At 44.4% G+C, this 19,095-nt stretch overlaps 1 protein-coding gene across 4 annotated transcripts in view; it reads left to right on the top strand.

The window, feature by feature from the left end:
- The window catches only part of NR5A1 (nuclear receptor subfamily 5 group A member 1), a 229,004-nt gene that overhangs the window by 97,868 nt on the left and 112,041 nt on the right, over positions 1-19,095 (top strand). For all 4 annotated transcript variants that reach the window (XM_044306163.1, XM_044306164.1, XM_044306160.1 and 1 more), the window contains exon 4: positions 12,755-13,401. In XM_044306163.1, coding sequence (XP_044162098.1) covers positions 12,755-13,401 — 647 coding nt within the window. The remainder of the gene's footprint in view (positions 1-12,754; positions 13,402-19,095) is intronic.

Genomic DNA, 19,095 nt, shown 5'->3' with positions numbered 1-19,095 from the left:
GAGATGGTCTTATAGCCTTTACCTTTAACATGCTTGTCTATAATTTTCTTTCTGATCTCTTGAGACAGCTCTTTCCTTTGCTTCCTCTGGTCCATGTCGAGTGTGGTACACACCATATCACCAAACAACACAGTGATTACCTGGAGCCATATATATAGGCCCAATGGCTGATTACAAGGTTGTAGACACCTGTGATGCTAATTAGTGGACACACCTTGAATTAACATGTCCCTTTGGTCACATTATGTTCTGTGTTTTCTAGGGGTACCATCATTTTTGTCCATGCCTGTTTCATGAGTTTATTTTTTTACATAATTCTGTTGAAGCATGGTTGAAAAACAATGTCTGACTTTCATTGGTTAACATTTATAGAATTTTAATTTATTATTACTTTTGTCAGATTAAAGTTATTTCTGTGACCATTGTGACTTTTTCTTTCATTGACCAAAGGGTACCAACAATTTTGTCCACGTCTGTATGTGTTGGAAATGTTGCTGGATGATCAGGGCTGCCTCTTACAAGTACATGATCTATAATTTTTTGCGGGGCCACGGAATGGGGCAACGGATGCGGACAGCACAGGGAGTTCTGTCCGCATCTTTTGCGGCCCATTGAAGTGAAAGGGTTCACACCCCAGCCGCAAAAAATGCGGCTCGGATGCGGAACCAAACCACGGTCGTGTGAATGAGCCGTAAAGGTGTCTCCGATTACCCGATGAATGAGCTATAGCCGGTGACGTCACAGAATACACTGCTATAGCGCTGCCCTAGCCATTTTACAAGATGCTTATTCTACGGGTAATTGAATCGTTTGTGTAAGCACCTAAATTGTGCAGATCGTGCAGTCTGAACATGCTCTGCAGCCGGCAAACAACGAGTCTGTATGGGGACGAGCGACGGTATTAGCGATCACTCCTTCCCATACTGTGGAGGAGATCACTGCATGTAAATCCTGCTGTCTCCTCCACTGACGAGCAGGCGCAGGCTCCCTCCCGACAATCGCCTTTAAAGGGACCTTTAAAGGGGTTGTCCGGGTTCAGAGATGAACCAGGACATACACATATTTTCACAGCTCCACTAAGATGCTCGACCTTGCCCTGCGCTAGATTGCGCAGAGCAAGGGCTTATTTGTTTACCTAGGCACACTGCTAGATGGAGGCTTCCGCCCAGCAGTGTGTTCAGTGATGTCACCGGCACTGATGGGCAGGCTATAGCGCTGCCGTAGCCGTTTTACAAGCTAGGGCAGAGCTGAAGCCCGCCCATCAGTGTCGGTGACGTCACTGGGATCACTGCTGGGTAGAAGCTTTCGTCTGGCAGCCCTAAGGAGAGCCCGGTACTTCACCAGATCTCCTGAAAATGCCTTTGCCCTCCATGATTTAGTGCAGGGAGGGCAAAGGAGAGCATCGAAGCATCAAATGCTCCGATGCTCATCTTGGTGGGGTTGCCTGGGTGAAAATATGGAGCTAAACCCAGACAAGCCCTTTAAGCTTCAGGCTAAATACTAATCCTCTACTGTAACAGGTTTGATATGATGTCTCAACTCATTGCTGTGAGTATGCATGCTAGGGCAGCCTCATAAAACGTAATTTGTGGGACACTTTAAGCTCCACTCTGATCCACCAACAAAACCTCCAATTTTGAGGTACACTTGAAGATCCACCCTTTTTACCTCCAGGATAATCACAAGAAAAGTCAGCTGCTTTTGGATGCATGTGAGGTAGGGACTATTGGAGTCATTCTATTGCTTTCTTAGGCTACTTTCCAGGAAAAAACGTTTCCGTTTAGTCTTCGTGTATTCTGAATGGAAAGAGATCTGTTCAGGATGCGTCAGGATGTCTTCCATTCCAGCAGCATTTTGTTTTGTGACTGGACACAAAACCCCTGCAAACTGTGGTTTGTACCCGGTCGTAAAAATGGATCCGGCACTCAAAACAATGTTAGTCAATAATGACGGATGTTTTTTTAGGAGCCTAAAAAAACGTATCCGTCACCTATTGACTTTAAATGTATGTAGTGATGGATCTGTTTTTTTCCATTTTTGATTTCACACAACCGCATCCTAACGGAACCAGGGCCGTCTTTAACTCGGGCCAAAAGGGGCAGCTGCCCCGGGCCCAGTTGCTCCTGGGGGGCCCAAGGCAACTGCCTCTTGAGCCCCGTTGGCCACTGGAGAAACTTTTGTGGATCCATACTTTATTAACTAAGTAGCAGGACATGCAGGGCATACATGGGGGATGTCCCTACACTTATTATTATTTCTGGGCACCACTCCATTGCGCTGCTGTGGCCCCCGTTACATTCTCCTGCCCTGTATGCTATGTAACAGCATCGGAACACCAGGGAGGAGACATCAGCTTTTCTCTGTGGGCGTTCCAGGGAGAAAAAAGAACTCTACTTCTTCCTGGCTGTGACGTTCTGCGCTGCGATTGGACAGCGCCACAGCCAGGGAGAAGGAACGCCCAGGGAGAAAAGCTGATGTCTCCTCCCAGGTGTTCCGATGCTGTTACTTAGCATACAGCATGGGAGAATGTAACAGGGGCCACAGCAGCGCTGGAGCGACATCCAGATATAATAGTAAGTGCAGGGACATCCCGCCTTACATCTCCTACTACTTAGTTAATAAAGTATGGACCCATGAATGTGGCAGCGGCACTTGTGTTCTCCCTCTTGCCCAGGGTCCAATCAATTTAAAGACGGCCCTGAACGGAACGGATGCATCCTGATGTGCAAATTCAAAATGGATCAGTTTCCGGTATAGAGATCCTCTCCTGGATCTCAATACCGGAATTAATAACTTAAGTGTGAAAGTAGCCTTACTGATGTGTGGCTACTAAGAAGAAAAAAGAGTGAAATAAACCCCCCTGTATTAAGCAACATCCCCTGTCATGGTACTTACTTACCATATTTGAACTGAAGGCAGAGAGCTTAGTCCACATAGACAAATGTTATTAAAGGGAATGTGTCATCAGAAAATGACCTAATGTTTAAATCACGCATATGTTAAACAGATTTTTTTTAGAAATTTTGTGGATTTTTATTTTAATTCTCCATGTCATTATCTGTATTTTAAAAAACTAAAATCATGCAATTTTCACACTGGCCCCTAGACCTAATAATATATTAAAACTTCCTGTTCTTTTCAGGTAACTTTTCAGTAGTCATCTCATTATCATCACAAGGAGGACTACAATGGCAAGTAAAATCTCTGTATAGATAACACAGAATACACCATTCAGCACAGGTGATATCACAGAGCATGTGTACAAAAATCTCCCATATAAGGCAAGGAGTTCCCCTTCAATCCATTATGTCTAAGGCCCATGTGGCTGCTCACAAAGAGCAGAAATATAGATAGGGACATGGAAAAAAAGCATGTGATGGCACATTCCCTTAAAGGTTTTTCTGGCTATCATATGAGAGCTCTATATCACATGGGCTACTAGTGTGACCCCCGCTTGGTACCAACACTATAAGCATATTTGCCAACGTTTAAGAGTGCACAATTGTTATGCCCATAGGCATGCCACTTTTCAAAAATCACACCCCTTTACAGGTAGCCCATACCCCCTTTTATGCCATAGCGCTGCCCCTCAAGGTGTGGATGTCAGGGATGAGTCTGATAATGCTGTATAGCGGCTGCTCTCCGAAGGTGCCAGGAGGCTTTTATGGCATATGGGAGATTGGCCCTTTTTCTGGAACACTCCTAGAAGTTCTGGGAGAGTTGCTATAAGGAAATTGTAAGACTGGCTGAAGTGATTTCCAGGGCTTTTATAAATCCCACCAGATGACTGACAGGCCACTATCCTTTTAAAGCAACAACCCCTTTAAAAACAATATATTAAATGGGTTGTTGGATGGTCAAATTTTTGTTAAAAATAAAATATCAAAATATCATAAACAATTAAAGTTTGGGTGACATCACAAATCCTCTGCAACTCTTGTGGACACCAGCAGAGGACCCTGGAAGCATTGGAACAGAAGCAGAGGGGGTTTGCGGCAGGTAAATCATGTAGTCTGTTCCAATAGTGGAGCAGTACTGGAGTTACCGTATCTGGCATAGTAAGTCACTGCAGCACACCAAATACCACTACATACAGACTGGCTAAAAGCTGCCATTTATGCCAACCATCCTTATCCATTCAGAATGCATTGGGGCTGAACTGATCCGTTTTGGGTTCCTTGTGAGAGCCCTGAAACGGATCCCACAAGCGGACCCAGAAACGCCAGTGTGAAAGTAGCCTAAGCCAAAAAATTTAAAGCAACCCTTGAGGTCAAGAAAAAAAACAGTATGATAACTGGGGATCAAACAGAACATTTACCAGGTGCCCTCACTTTTCACTTTTTTTTAGCTGTAGATCCAGCAGTCCAGGGCACCTCTGCTATCATTCAAGATGACCACTTCTCAGGCCACCTTGTACATACTACGCGTTTGGTAGCCCAAGACACTTCCTGCTGCCCTTGGATTGGCCAGCACTGCTCACATGACCAGAGCTGGCCAATCAGGAAATATCTTGAACTACCGATGTACAGTGTGCACCAGACAGTCGGAGGAGCGATGTGGCCATATAGGATAGAAGAGGAGGAGCCTGGAAATTGGCAGATCCGGTCCAATAAGATGAAAACGAGGGCACCAGGTAAATGTTCTGGTCATCCCCAGTTAATGTGATTTTTTTTTTTTTCTTGAGCCGGAGGGTCGCTTTAACTGACTGGACGACATTTTAGCTAAGATAGCTCAAAAGCAGAGACTCAGTGCCATATGAATCATCTTCAGCTTGTTGCTGAATGGCTTGCTTCATTTTTATGGCAGATGTAATGTTCTTCTCTTCTGCTGCCCTGAGCTCTCTTCTCTTCCTGTGCGGCTGTGCTAGAATAGATCCTTCAGTCCCCGGTGTCCTCCATCCAGACTTCCCCTTCTCTGGGATGTAGAAGATAGAGGGAAGTTCAATCTGCTGAGTTTGGCAGAGCAACGCGAGACTCCCACACAAGATGACACATTCTTGAATCTACACTAAGGAGTGCAAAGCAGCTGCTTTACACAAATAGTTAAAACGCATTTCCAAATTCTTCCGCTAACCTTTTGTTTATTTCTTAATGTAATGTCGGAGTATCGCCAAGTTTGCTGAATAGGACTGTACTCTATTTTTAGCATTACGAGTGATCTGGGTCTGGACGTATCTGAATACTCTCCTAATAAAAGAGTCCTTCAGAACATTAATGGTCTATACTCAGGTTAGTTAGATCATCAATTTTTAGGGCTGCACTACGGCTTAGGCCTTTTGCACACGGCCGTTTGTCCCCTGTGGCCGTATTGAGGCCACATACGGCGGGTCTGCAATACACGGGACACCGGCTGTGGGCATTTCGCATCACGAATGCAGACTCATTCACTTGAATGGGTCCGCAAATCCGGAGATGCGGAACGGAACCCTTTTGTGGGATACCGTTCCGTGCTTCCGTTACACAAAAAGATAGAACTTGTCCTATCTTTTTACGGGACGGACAGATCGCAGCCCCCATTCAAGTGAATGGGGTCGCGATCCGCATGCAGCATTCCGGCGGTCGGTGCCCGGGCATTGCAGACCCCAATTTGCGGTCTGCAGCACTGGCATGGGCAGCACACGTTCGTGAAAGGAGCTGAATTTCCTTAACCCTTAGAGGACCCTGAGATTTTCCATTTTTGCGTTTTTGTTTTTCACTCCTCGTTTTTTTTTCCCATTCACATAGCTGTATGAGGGCTTATTTTTTGCGGGACAAGTTGTACTTTGTAATGGCACCATTAATGGTTGCATACCATGTAGTGGGAAGCGTAATTTATTTTTTCAAATGGGGTAGAATTAGGAAAAAATGCAATTCTGACAAAGGTTTTTTTTTTTTTTTACACTGTGCAGTAAAATTGACCTGTTATTTTCATTCTCCAGGTCAGGACGGTTACAATGTTACCACACTTGTATAATTTTTCTTGCGTTTAAATACTGAAAACAAAATTCAAACCTTTAAAAAAAAAAAATTCACCATATTCTGACCCCTATAACTTTTTGTATTTATGTGTATGGGGCTGTCTGAGGACTAATTTTTTGCTTTTAATCTGTATTTTCCAGTGATACAAATTTGAAGTGTGTTCAACTTTTTGATCACTTTTTATAAAATAAATTATTGGGGAGTTGAAGTTACAAATAATGGCAAATTAAATTAAATTTGCTTATGTATCAAATCGTTTTTTTTTACACAATAAAAGCACACAGAGCTATGGCGACTGAGTATTGCGGATGTGCTATTGGCCATCTAGCAACCCATGTCCTCAGCTCTATACCCAAAATCCCAGTGACAGGTTCCCTTTAAGGCCTCTTGCACACGAATGTGTGCTGCCCATGCTGCGGACCGCAAATTGCAGTCCACAATGCACGGGCACCGACCGTGGGCCAGCCGCATGCGGATCGCGTGGTACCTTGGAACTGAACCCGAGTTTGGAAAATGTTTTTTTACAGTACGGATTAATTTATGAAATGATTGTGCGAAGTCTCGCGAGACTTCGCAAAGCAATAACTTCGGCTCATTGGACCCATTGCATTCTAATACTATACGGAGCTCCTGCTGTGCACAGTATTAGAACAACGTTTTATGCAAATCGACTTTGGATATTTCATCCGAAGTCGATTCGCTCATCCCTAATAGCCATCATTGAACACTTAATTTTCAATATAACAATACAGTGCTGCCACCTAATGGCTGGTATTGGTATATTCATCTAATAGACTCTGAAGGCTGCTTGAGGCGTCTGTCTGTTAGAGCAATGTAACAGGTTCCCTGATCTCAGCCAGGGAATGCTGTTACCAGAGCGGAATCGCGCGGCCTCCGCTTCCGGACTGCTCTGGTGCCGTGGTCACATTTGACCACGGCATCTGAAAGGGAAAATGTATGCAATCAGCTTTATGGCTGATCGCATTCATGTGCCATGGGTCTCTGCTATTTTAGAGACCGGACTTATGCTGTATATGTATGGCGGAGGTCCTCAAGGGGTTCAAGAGACCAGTCCAGTATGGAGACTTGCAGAACGTACTCCATGGTATTTACTACTTATTGGCAATGCTACATGGGAAACAAATATGCAGATGTATTTTCCAAGGAATAGAACCATCTCACCAGCACCCCCTCTTGGAAGTGGATCCCTACAAGTCAAAATCTGACTTTCCAACAAGCCAGGAGCACTAGCAATAGGTCTCCACACTTACTTCCAGTAAGTCTCCATACAGGACTGGTCTCTAGTTAAGCTGCATTCAAGGCATCGCACTCAGAATTCTACTCTGTACTGACAAGTGGCAAGCACCCCGAAACAGATGTCTACAGATGGGTATCTCACTCAGCTATATTCCCTTGTACAATCCTTTGCTTGTTCAAAAGTCAGATTTTGACTCATAGGGATCTTCTTCCAAGAGGGGACACAGGTGTGGTGGTTCTATTCCTTGGCAAATACCTCTTTGCATACTTGTTTCCCAAGGAGCATTGCCAATAAGCCTCCATACAGGAATGGTCTCTTAATAAAAGAGTCCTTCAGGACATCAATTTTAATGGTCTATACTCAGGTTAGTTAGATCATAAATTTTTAGGGCTACACTATGGCTTAGTCCTGAATCTCCTTAAAGAGACCAGTCCTGTATAGAGACTTACAGAAAGTACTCCATGTTATGTACACTTATTGGCAATACTACATGGGAAACAAATATGCAGATGTATCTCCCAAGGAAGAGAACCATCTCACCAGTGCCCCCTCTTGGAAGTGGATCCCTGCGAGTCAAAATCTGACTTTCCAACAAGTCAGGAGCACTGGCAATAAGTCTTCATACAATCCAGCACTTCTGGTAAGTCTCCATACAGGACTGGTCTCTAGTTAAGCTGCATTCGAGGCATCGCACCCAGCCAGCCAGAGTTCTACTCTGTACTGACAAGTTGCAAGCACCCCGAAACAGCTGTCTACAGATGGATATCTCGCTTGGCTATGTTCCCTTGTCCAGTCTGAAGGCTTGTTCGAAAGTCAGATTTTGACTCATAGGGAGCCTCTTTCAAGAGGGGGCGCAGGTGAGGTGGTTCTATTCCTTGGCAGATACTTGTTGCATACTTGGAGCATTGACAATAAGCCCCCCTACCAAGGAGTACTTCCAGTAAGCCTCCATACAGGACTGGTCTTTTTAAGGAGACTCGGCACCCTACCTAAACAGTTTTGCAGCACTAAAAATTGATGGTTGGATTTTGACTCATAAGGAGCTACTTTCAAGAGGTGGCGCTAACGAGATGGCTCTGTTCCTTGGGAGAAACCGCTTTGCATGGTGCTATACTACAAAAGCACTGTTCCTCATTAGTACAGGCAAGAATGAGAAGGAGCTGCAGTACCACACATGGCCACAGGGCTGTTCTTGTGTAAACAGTGAAGGGGATGTGATGTTTACAGGAGATCTACAGCCCCTTTGTTGTACTAACTGGTAGGTGGACCCCAACAATTAGGTATTGCTGCCCTAAATTATGGATTGGCCATCAATATTAAAGTTCTGAAGAATCCCTTTAAGCACTAGCTGATATTTAAAGTAGTTGTCTCCTTAAGAAAATTACTTTTTATATGCCCTGGTAGAGCATACATCAGCTCTGGTAGACCTGGCCCATCCAAATACAATATAGGTGGATAAATGGTGGCATGTTCTGCTATATTGTTCATTGCTTATATTGCCTACTGCAGCGCTTTACAGAAATAGCCACTCAGTCCCTGAGGCTCACAATCTAAAATCCGTATCTTAGTCACACACTATAAGGAGAATTTTGTAGGAAGCCAGTGAACCTATTGGTATGCTTTTAGAATATGGAAGGAAATTGGACTACTACGAGAAACCATACAAACATGGGGAGAACATACAAACTCCAGGTAGATGGCCATAATGTCATGGAACCATGAACCAGACGTACAACAGAGATGAGTGGAAATAAGAAGGCTTTATTGGAAATCAAGCCGTAGCAAAAGTCCAAACGGATGGCTAAACCGAAGCAGGGTCTTGCGTAGACAGAGGTCAGGAACCAGGAGGGTGGTCAGACGAAGCCAGGATCAGGAACCAACGGGGTAGTCAGACGAAGCCAGGATCAGGAACCAACGGGGTAGTCAGACGAAGCCAGGATCAGGAACCAACGGGGTAGTCAGACGAGGCCAGGATCAGGAACCAGAAGCAGCAGCAGTCTTAGAAGCATGTGAACACAGGAGGACCAAGCAAGGAACTGAAGCCACAGACCTTCTATATATATGAGCTAGGCATCCAGCTCCTCCCAGTGGGAAGGAGAAGCCGCAGGGTGGGAGGCTACAAGAAACCCAGAAACCAAGATGGCCGCCAGCACATGTCAAACGAAGGTAAGACCATGACACATAATTAGATATGAACCAAGGATGGACGTTCAGTCCTAGCAATGAGAAGCGCATTATCACATATCTTAAATCAGCTGTTCGTGGCACCCTGTTTCAGGTTTGCCAGCTGCTACACCTTATAGTTGGTATATAGCATATGAACATCATACACTCATCAACCATAAAGATCTAGAACACAGAACATAACTGGACAATGTGTGTTTGCTCACGGCCTAAAACAAAGCAGATCTTAGTAGCTCTCAGAAATGTGGTGGCCTAGTCCAATGGAGAATATGCTTATGACAGCAGCCTGCTAGTATATGTAACTCTCATCATAACCAATTCTTAGGCGATACAACTTCCATGTATACGCATTGCTCATTTGATATTATTTAGGTACCTATTGCGCAGGGCACCCTGGTTGGTATAAAAAAATGTTATATCGAAATAATATCACGTCTAAGATGGCAGGTAACAGACGTGCGCCGCAGAGGGGAGAAGAGGAGTACCTATCCACTAGGGAGAGGGAGGAGTGGTGACCCCTAGCTCACCTGGCACTGGCACCTGGCTGCCCTGTTAACCCATACGCCAATCACGTGCCTTGTCCCTGGCTTACCCTGAAATAAGGTAGTCAATAGGGCAGTGGGAGCACTAATCCTTACCACTGATACCTAGGGTAACAACAGGGAAAGGACAAACAACACAAACACCACAAACAATCCCCGAAGGGAAACAACAACAACAGGAGTGAACCGGAGATCCAACAGCTCCAGTTCCAACGGCTCCACAGCAACTTTGTCCACCTGAGGTCGGAATAGAAGATCTGGAAGGAAGGTCTATATCTGGCAACAAGGGAAGCAGAAAGGGGGAATATATAGCAGCTGGGAGTGGCTGACAGAGAACAGCTGAAAGGAAAAGCTACCGATTCCTAGATGGGACAAAAAGGATAGCAAACCTAAGCAGGAAAACCCGGACCAGAATCTATTCTCGCCATTAGGTCATGGAGGGATCCGTTAAGAAACCGAGCACATAGCCACCCGCTGTGACCTTCTCAGGGCCATCTTTAATATTGATTGGACCCTGGGCAAAAATTTACTTGGGCCCCCTGGATCCCGCCTTCCCACACCTTAGCAGGCAATCACACCCTCCACCACAACACACACACAACAAATCCACACATCTGATAGAGTACAGTGAATGACTGTAAATACTTACAGTACTGAAGACTCCAGCAGCTCAGGATCAGTGCTCTGGGCAGCTGGGCTCAGGCTGGAAGTGGGCACCGCTCTGCAGGAAGGAGACCAGGGCTCGGCTCACCCTAGTATTACAGTATGCAGTATAGCACCCTATAGTATACAGCACCACACAGTATGCAGTATAGCACCCCACACTATACAGTACCCCACAGTATATAGTAGAGCAGTATAGCAGCCCACAGTATACAGCACCCTACAGTATACAACACCTCAAACAATACACGATACAGCCCCCCCCTATACAGTACAGCAGTATAGCCCTCCACACTATACCGCACCCTCAGTATACATTATACAGACCCCCCACAGTATACAGTACAGCAGTATAGCCCCCTCCACTATACAGGCCCCCCCACTATACAGCCCCCCCCTACACTATACAGCCCCCCAAAGTATATAGGCGCCCACACTATACAGCCCCCCCACAGTATACTGCCCCCCCACAGTATACAGGCCCCCACACAGTATACAGTCCCCCCACACAGTATACAGGCCCCCCACACAGTATACAGGCCCCCCACACAGTATACAGCCCCCCAGTATACAGCCCCCACACAGTATACAGCCCACCACACAGTATACAGTCCCACACAGTATACAGCCCCACACAGTATACAGCCCACCACACAGTATACAGCCCCCACACAGTATACAGCCCCAACACAGTATACAGCCCCCACACAGTATACAGTCCCACACAGTATACAGCCCACCACAGTATACAGACCCCACACAGTATACAATCCCACACAGTATACAGCCCCCCACAGTATACAGTCCCACACAGTATACAGTCCCACACAGTATACAGCCCCCCACAGTATACAACACCCCACTATACAGTAGTTTACAGTATATTAACATAACAGCCCCTGTCACCTTTTTCTGATGTAATCTTCACACAAAAAATCTCCACAGTTAACTTCTGCAACACTCCTGATAGGACCTGTGATGACCTCATAGCCATGTGACCAGTAATTGGTAGGTTACTGGTCACATGGTGATGATGTCATTAAGGTCCTAAATCACAACTTTAACACAGTACGATCATGATGCCTGGACTCCTGGTAGAGCTGACAGCCTGACACCCGGGGCAGTGTCCAGCAGGGATCAAGAGGCAGCTGCCTTGGGGCGCCCAGGAGCAACTGGGCCCAGGGCAGCTGCCCCTTTTGCCCCTTGGTAAAGACGGCCCTGGACCTTCTGACCCCAGACACAACAGGGTCAGGGTTAGGTCGTAACACCCTTGTGACAGATAAATTCATCTATGCTGCACTTTAGTACTGTTGATGACTGCCGACTACAAGTGCACTTTATACTACTAGTTGTTGATGATAGACGGCATTTATGGGTAGAATTTGTGATATGTATATGAAATGGACTATTTCCAACTGGGGGGTGCTGTTCTTATTTGTTACTTCGATATACGCCTGAAATTACCGTTAAAATCTTTTAGATATTATGTCATTTTTAATTGAGAATATTTAAGGATTTTTGGTGTTTATTTTTTTAACTGGTAAAAAAAAATACCAGTGCAGTTACCAGGGTGTAAAAACCCATAATTTTTTTTAAGAAAGTACAAAACCCCTTTAAGTAAAAAATGCCCCTATATTTAGGGCGAAAAATATAATGGAGTCTGGCAGAAGGTACATTTTTTATTTAAGCATCTACAGCAGTGTTCCTCAACTCCACTCCTCAGGGGCCACCTCTTGGTCATGATTTGAAAATATCCCACAGAATGAATACTTGTGGTAAGTCCTGATACATTGACAGTCATTATCTCACCTGCTGAATACTAAGGAAATCCTGAAAACATAACCAACAGGTGGGTCCTGAGGACTGGAGTTGAGGAACACTGTCTGTTCTACAGGGATTTATCGAAAGTGGTTCCGATGAAAAGTTGAGCAGTTACCCAAAGCAACTAAAAAAAAAAAAAAAAAAAGAGAGTGGAATCTGATTGGAGTAGTTCTCCATGGCAGCTACTTTCCCTTTCAACCAGTTTTTTCGACCAGGAGAAATATATATAAAAAAAGTGACTAAAGGGTCAATATGTTTTTATACCTGTTGTCAGGGATTCTCTATAAATACTAGTAACACTGGTATTTTGTGTTCTTACCTTTCTATAGCTGTTCGTGCTGACCGAATGCGAGGAGGGCGCAACAAATTTGGGCCTATGTATAAGCGGGATCGTGCCTTAAAGCAGCAGAAAAAAGCTCTGATCCGTGCTAATGGTATCAAACTGGAAACTGTCCCTCAGATTGTGTCCCCAGCTCAAAGTGACTTCACCATCCCAAGCAACATCCATACCATTCATCCTGTATCTAAAAATGTGCCATCAAACCCAACTCCAGTGACACCTGTTGAATATGATAGAGGCCCCTATGGAGCTCCCCCACTGGGAATGACTATGCCCAACCACCCTCCCCTGTCTGGCTACCACTATTCCACTTTCCAGAGCCGTGCCATCAAATCTGAATACCCAGACCACTACACAAATATGCACGAGCCACCTCCTGCAGGACCTTATCTATATACTGAGCCCTACACCAGCACTTCTCCACCAGACATACCTGAAGTCATCCTTAAGCTACTACAACTGGAGCCAGATGAGCCTCAGGTAAAAGCGAGGATATTGTCTTGCCTACAGCAGGAACAGAACAAGAGCCGACACGAGAAACTCAGCATGTTCGGCTTAATGTGCAAGATGGCCGATCAGACTCTCTTCTCCATAGTGGAGTGGGCTCGGAGCTGCATCTACTTTAAGGAACTGGAGGTAAAGGAGTTTACTTTCTTTGGAGCAGCAGCTTTATGTAGCTTACAGGTGGATTTCGCTGCATTCGGCAAATCTGCACCAAAATCTGCATGCGTCCAGATATTGTCACAGATTGTGAAGTGGATTTGCCGTAGATTTAACCCTTTGCATTGCAAAGGGTGAAATCTGCGCTGAAAATGAGCACACACAATAGGCATTCTAAGGGTGCCTGCACATGGTGCAGATTTGTGTGCAGAAAATCTGCACCAAAAAATGCACTATTTATCATGGCTTTTATGCGTTTTTTGGAGCAGATTTTCGTGCACTTTTTCTGTTTATGTTAAAAACCCTATTGATATATATGGAAAAACCCTGTGGAGCCCTCCTAAAATGGACGGAGCGGCTGGTTGGAAATGCGTGCCACTGCTCCATTCATTTCTATGGGATTGCTCCCATAGAAATGAACGGAGAGACGGCGCTCTTTTCTAACATGGCCCCCGTTCTCGTGACTGGTGGGGGTCCCAGTGATAGTTATCCCCTAACTTGTTATAACCGGAATAACCCTTTAAGTTCTGTGTGGATACCATTGAGGAAAATCTTTGCAGCATGTGGATGAGATTTTTCAAATCTCATTCACTTTGCTGTTACTGTAAATGCTGCAGATTAGCGGCACGCTCTTACTCCGCAGAAAATCTGCAGGGTATCCACCACCTATGGCTGTATCTTTAGGCTGGATTCACACACTGGGGCACATTTACTAAAACAAGTTCCCCCCTTGTGCTGTTGTTAGATTAGTCTAATTTATGACGAGGCGTGAGCTTTGTCAAAAATTTGGCGCATCTGTGGCAGTCGTTGCCCCATGGCTGGTGTAGTTTCTCACTAACATTTATGCTGTTTCCAGGCATAAATGTTAGTAAATATGTCGGGGCTGGAGTCCTGGCCCCGACACGGCCCCTGACATGCCCCCATCCTGTGGGACTTGCGACTATTTTATTACACCTAAAATGGTCGCAAGTCCGTTAGTAAATGTGCCTCACAGTGTTTTGCTGCATTTTTTGTGGTGTTTTTATTGACTTTTCTCACATCTTTGAATTAAGAAAATGAATATACATAAATATTACTTTATGATAAATATATTCCCAAATACCTTTCCTTAGTTATAATGACTCATTTCATTTTGTCTGGGGAGCAATGATTAGGAGAAATAAAATGGCCGCTGTCCAATTATTACACACAAAACCTGTCCTAATCACACAGCAGGACAAGTTACTTCACAACACTGAGGTATCTTCCTGTCCTACTTGTCAGGGATTATGATCCTGAATACAGATGATAAGATCTTCGGCTGAAACTCTGTAGGAATGGAGTTCATGAGGAGAGATGACGTACAGAGAGGACGGACAGGACAGACTCTGGTGATGCAGGGCTGTGGTAATGGAGACTGCATACAAGAGCTACTCTTCTTTAGGCACATCCTCACCCTCCTCTCTCTACTTCATATTCAGCTGAACATCATATTAAACTGTTTTCAGGATCATTATCCATGACAAGCAGAGCAGAAAGGAGGCTATGGCAGCTCTATACCTCAGTGTTGTGAAGTAACTTGTCCTGCTGTGTGATTAGGACAGGTTTTGTGTGTACTAATAGGACGGCGGCCATTTTTTTTCTCCTGATGATTGCTCCCCAGACAAAACTAACCATTATATGGGAATTTATTTATAATAAAGTAATATTTAAAGGGAACCTGTCACTGGGATTTTGTGTATAGAGCTGAGGACATGGGTTGCTAGATGGCCACTAGCACATCCGCAATACCCAGTCCCCATAGCTCTGTGTGCTTTTATTGTGTATAAAAACCGATTTGATACATATGCAAATTAACCGGAGATGAGTCAGAGCTTGAAAATATGACTCTTCTCTGGTCACACAAGTAAGATATGACTCTTTTATGTTAATTTGCATATGTATCAAATTGTTTTTTCTACACAATAAAAGCACACAGAGCTATGGGGACTGGATATTGTGGATGTGCTAGCGGTGATCTAGCAACCCATGTCCTCAGTTCTATACACAAAATCCAGGTGACAGGTTCCCTTTAAGTATTTATATTTTCTTAATTCCTGGAGAACCCCTTTAATTCGCTAATGTTGTGGTCAGATGTTACTTTGAAGACTCTGCTTCAAATATTGAAAAGCTTACATACACAGCCTTTTGGTTTGAGGTGTTTTTGTTGTGGTTTGGGGGTCAGTGGAAGTTTTCTCTAAAAGCTGTGTGTTCTAGGTATGTAAAACATGCAGATTGTGAGATGGATGCGCTGCAGCCAAATCCGCGGCAGAAAAATTTGTCCCATGAGAATCCACCCTTAGTCCTTATTCCCTATTCCCACAGTCAGCGTGTGATTAGTGCTTTACATCAGTCACCATAAACCACATTTATTAAGACCAGCGTTTTAGATGCCGGTCCTAATAAAGCCCTGCACTGGCGGTGGATCTTCCAAAGTTATGTAGAAGTGTCAGCCTCTTCATAACTTCGGCATATCCACCACTGCTTCTAAATGCCAGCCCTTCCCGCCCATGCCACGCCCGCTTTTTTAGACCTGCCGTGAATGGGGAGTAGTTGCAGATGGCGGGGCAAAGGACCTTTGCGCCTCAATCTGCACCAGAAATACACCTAATATGGCAGGGACCGAGGTCAGTGTGGGATGCATATGGTATCCGTATTTTGCGCAAAACGACAATGGCTGTGTACATGAGGCCTAAAGGTGCTTTCAACGTGTATTCACACAGTGTGGGAGATTTATTAAAACTGGTGTAAAGGAGAACTGGCCTAGTTGCCCATAGCAACCAATCAGATTCCTTCTTTCATTTTCCAAAGGAGCTGTGAAAGATGAAAGGTGGAATCGGATTGGTTGCTATGGGTAACTGAGCCACTTTTCCTTTACACCAGTTTTGATAAATCTCCCTCAGTGCAGTAGCGCCATGTGGTTTTACCATAAAATGCCACAGTTTCTGTGCTAGCCATGCTGTAAAAACACACATTACTTTTGCGGTTCGTTTCTTGACTTTATGGTAAAACCTGCGGCAATACACCCATGTACGTAAGAGGTTTTATGTGTTTTATGAAGCCCATCCTCTCTGTGCAAATACACATCACAAACCTCTAAAAACCGTTCAGGAGAAAACGTTTTACTTACCTACATGAGACCAGGAAAAAGGTGGATTTTGTTTGTGAGTAAATGTCCTCTATCCACACCTCTTCAGCTGAGCTCAATTATTCTCAAATCCATAGGACATTGAAAACAATGGAGGAGATTTATCAAAACTGGTCTAAAGGAAAATTGGCTTAGTTACCCATAGCAACCAATCATATTCCACCTTTCATTTTTCAAAGGAGCTCTGAAAAATGAAAGGTGGAATCTGATTGGATGCTATGGGCAACTAAGTCCGTTTTTTTTACATCAGGTTTGATAAATCTCCCCATTGGGCCTATTTACAGCCAGTGAATAGCGGCCATCAAAAAAAGGACATGTCCTATTTTTGGCTGTTTTCATGGACTGACGGCCCCCATACAATTAAAGGGGGCTGTTTTTAACCGTCGTGTCTTTAAACATGGCGCCCGCTAGCATTTAATGCCCCAATGCTCTTCCTTGCCATGCGCTGTATCGCACAGGGCAAGGGCTGTTTGTTTTTTCATTTCTAGGTGGAGGCTTCCACATAGCAGTGATCCCAGTGACATTGCCGGCTGTCTGTGTGAAAATGGTGATATGTCTCTGGACCCGGACAACCGCTTTACCAAAAAAATATATAGACGTTGAAATCATTCCCCTTTCCCCAAAATCATGGGTAATCCTATATGGCGAATGGTGTAACGGAACAAAAAAATAAAAACAGTCAATTCACCATTTTTTGTCACTTCAACTCCTCAATTTTTTTTAATAAAAAGTGATCAAAAAGTCACACACACTTCAATATGTTATCACTGAAAAGTACATATCACCCCGCAAAAAATGAGCCCACACACAGCGCTGTACTCATAACTGTAAAAAAGTTATAGGGATCAGAATAGGTGATTGAAATAAAAAAATTATTTAAGGTTTTACATTTTTTTCTGTAATAAAACATAAGAAAAACTATGCAAGTGTAGTATCGTTGTAATGGTACTGACCTGGAAAATGAGGGTAACAGGTCAATTTTACTGCATAGTGAATGACGTAAAAAAAAAAATATATAAACTGTAGTAGAATTGTGTTTCTTTCCAGTTCCACCCAATTTGACATTTTTTTTCCGCTTCCTAGTACATTGTATGCAACCATAAATAGTTCTACTAGAAAGTACAACTTGTCCTGGAAAAAATAAGCCCACATACGGCTATGTGAGCGAAAAAATTTAAAAGTTATGACTCTGGGAAGGCGGGGAGTGAGAAACGAAAATGCAAAAAAAATAAAAATCGCCTGGTCCTATAAGGGGTTATCCCATGGCTAATGTAAAAAATGAAGATCAGACATCATACAGTACATGACAATCTCTTTCTAACAAAGCTAGAACCAGCCCTGTACCTCACATGGATCCAGAGATCTCACTATTCATTGCTCTGCTAGATTTATATCAAGCTGACAGCTCAAGGAGAGTGTCTTTTCTGCTGCAGCTCAGGGGGCGTGTCGTTTCTGCTGGAGCTCTCATCCTATCACAGATGAGGAGGCAACTGAAGGATGAAACTGAGCATGTGCGGCCATCTCACTGAGCAGGACAAAGAAATAAGAAAAAATAACAAACAGCAGGTGGCGCTATACAGATACATTTTATTGAATAACTCAGTGGCTATACAAAATTTTTAATTACATGCAATTACAAAAGTATTTAGATCCAGGTGCTGGTTTAAAAAATGTTGAATATTTTTCATGGGACAACCCCTGAGCAGCATGGCTCGGTGTGAGGACAGCCACCACTTGAAGCCACAGAGGCTCTCAGCTTGCTGCTCAGATTGATTGAGTTACGGCTAAGCCGAAAACGGGTCCGCGGCTTTCAGTGAGAACAACTGGGACAGAAACCATTGGGGCCTCTGCCATGCATACGACGAGGTCAAAATCCTCTGTGTGAAATTCCCCTCTTGTACATGTTGGTTAACCATGGATGTGTGCTGTCTGTAGTCTCCATTGACAGAACACATGCGCATTGGGGCACATTTACTAAGGGAAACAGTGGTGATGCAGAGAGCCATCAGCTTTCTGCCTACGTAGGCAGGTAGCCGAACCATTTGCTGGTCTGTGCTGTCCCTAGCAGCAGGCATGATGGAGAGGTGTCACACTGCACAGGCAAGGGATGATGTACTCTGTTCTTAAGGGGAACAGGGTTAGGTGTATAGTGCTTTTTTATTTAATTTAAGCTAAAGGGGCAGCACTTTTGTAAGTGGGTGCAGCACTGCTGTGAAGGGGCACTAAGGGGGCAAGACTTTTGTAGGGTGAGGCACTTAGGGGCAGCACTTTTGTAACAGGGCACTAAGGGTGCATAACAACTGTGATGGGCACTAAGGGTGCATAACTACTGTGATGGGCACTAAGGGTTCATAACTACTGTGATGGGCACTAAGGGTGCATAACTACTGTGATGGGCACTAAGGGTGCATAACTACTGGGATGGGCACTAAGGGTGCATAACTACTGGGATGGGCACTAAGGGTGCATAACTACTGTGATGGGCACTAAGGGTGCATAACTAC

The sequence above is a fragment of the Bufo gargarizans genome, chromosome 9 (genome assembly GCF_014858855.1).
Source record: "Bufo gargarizans isolate SCDJY-AF-19 chromosome 9, ASM1485885v1, whole genome shotgun sequence".
Lineage (NCBI taxonomy): Eukaryota > Metazoa > Chordata > Amphibia > Anura > Bufonidae > Bufo > Bufo gargarizans.
Note: the sequence above shows the minus strand (reverse complement) of the source record. Positions and strands in the feature narration are given on the sequence as shown.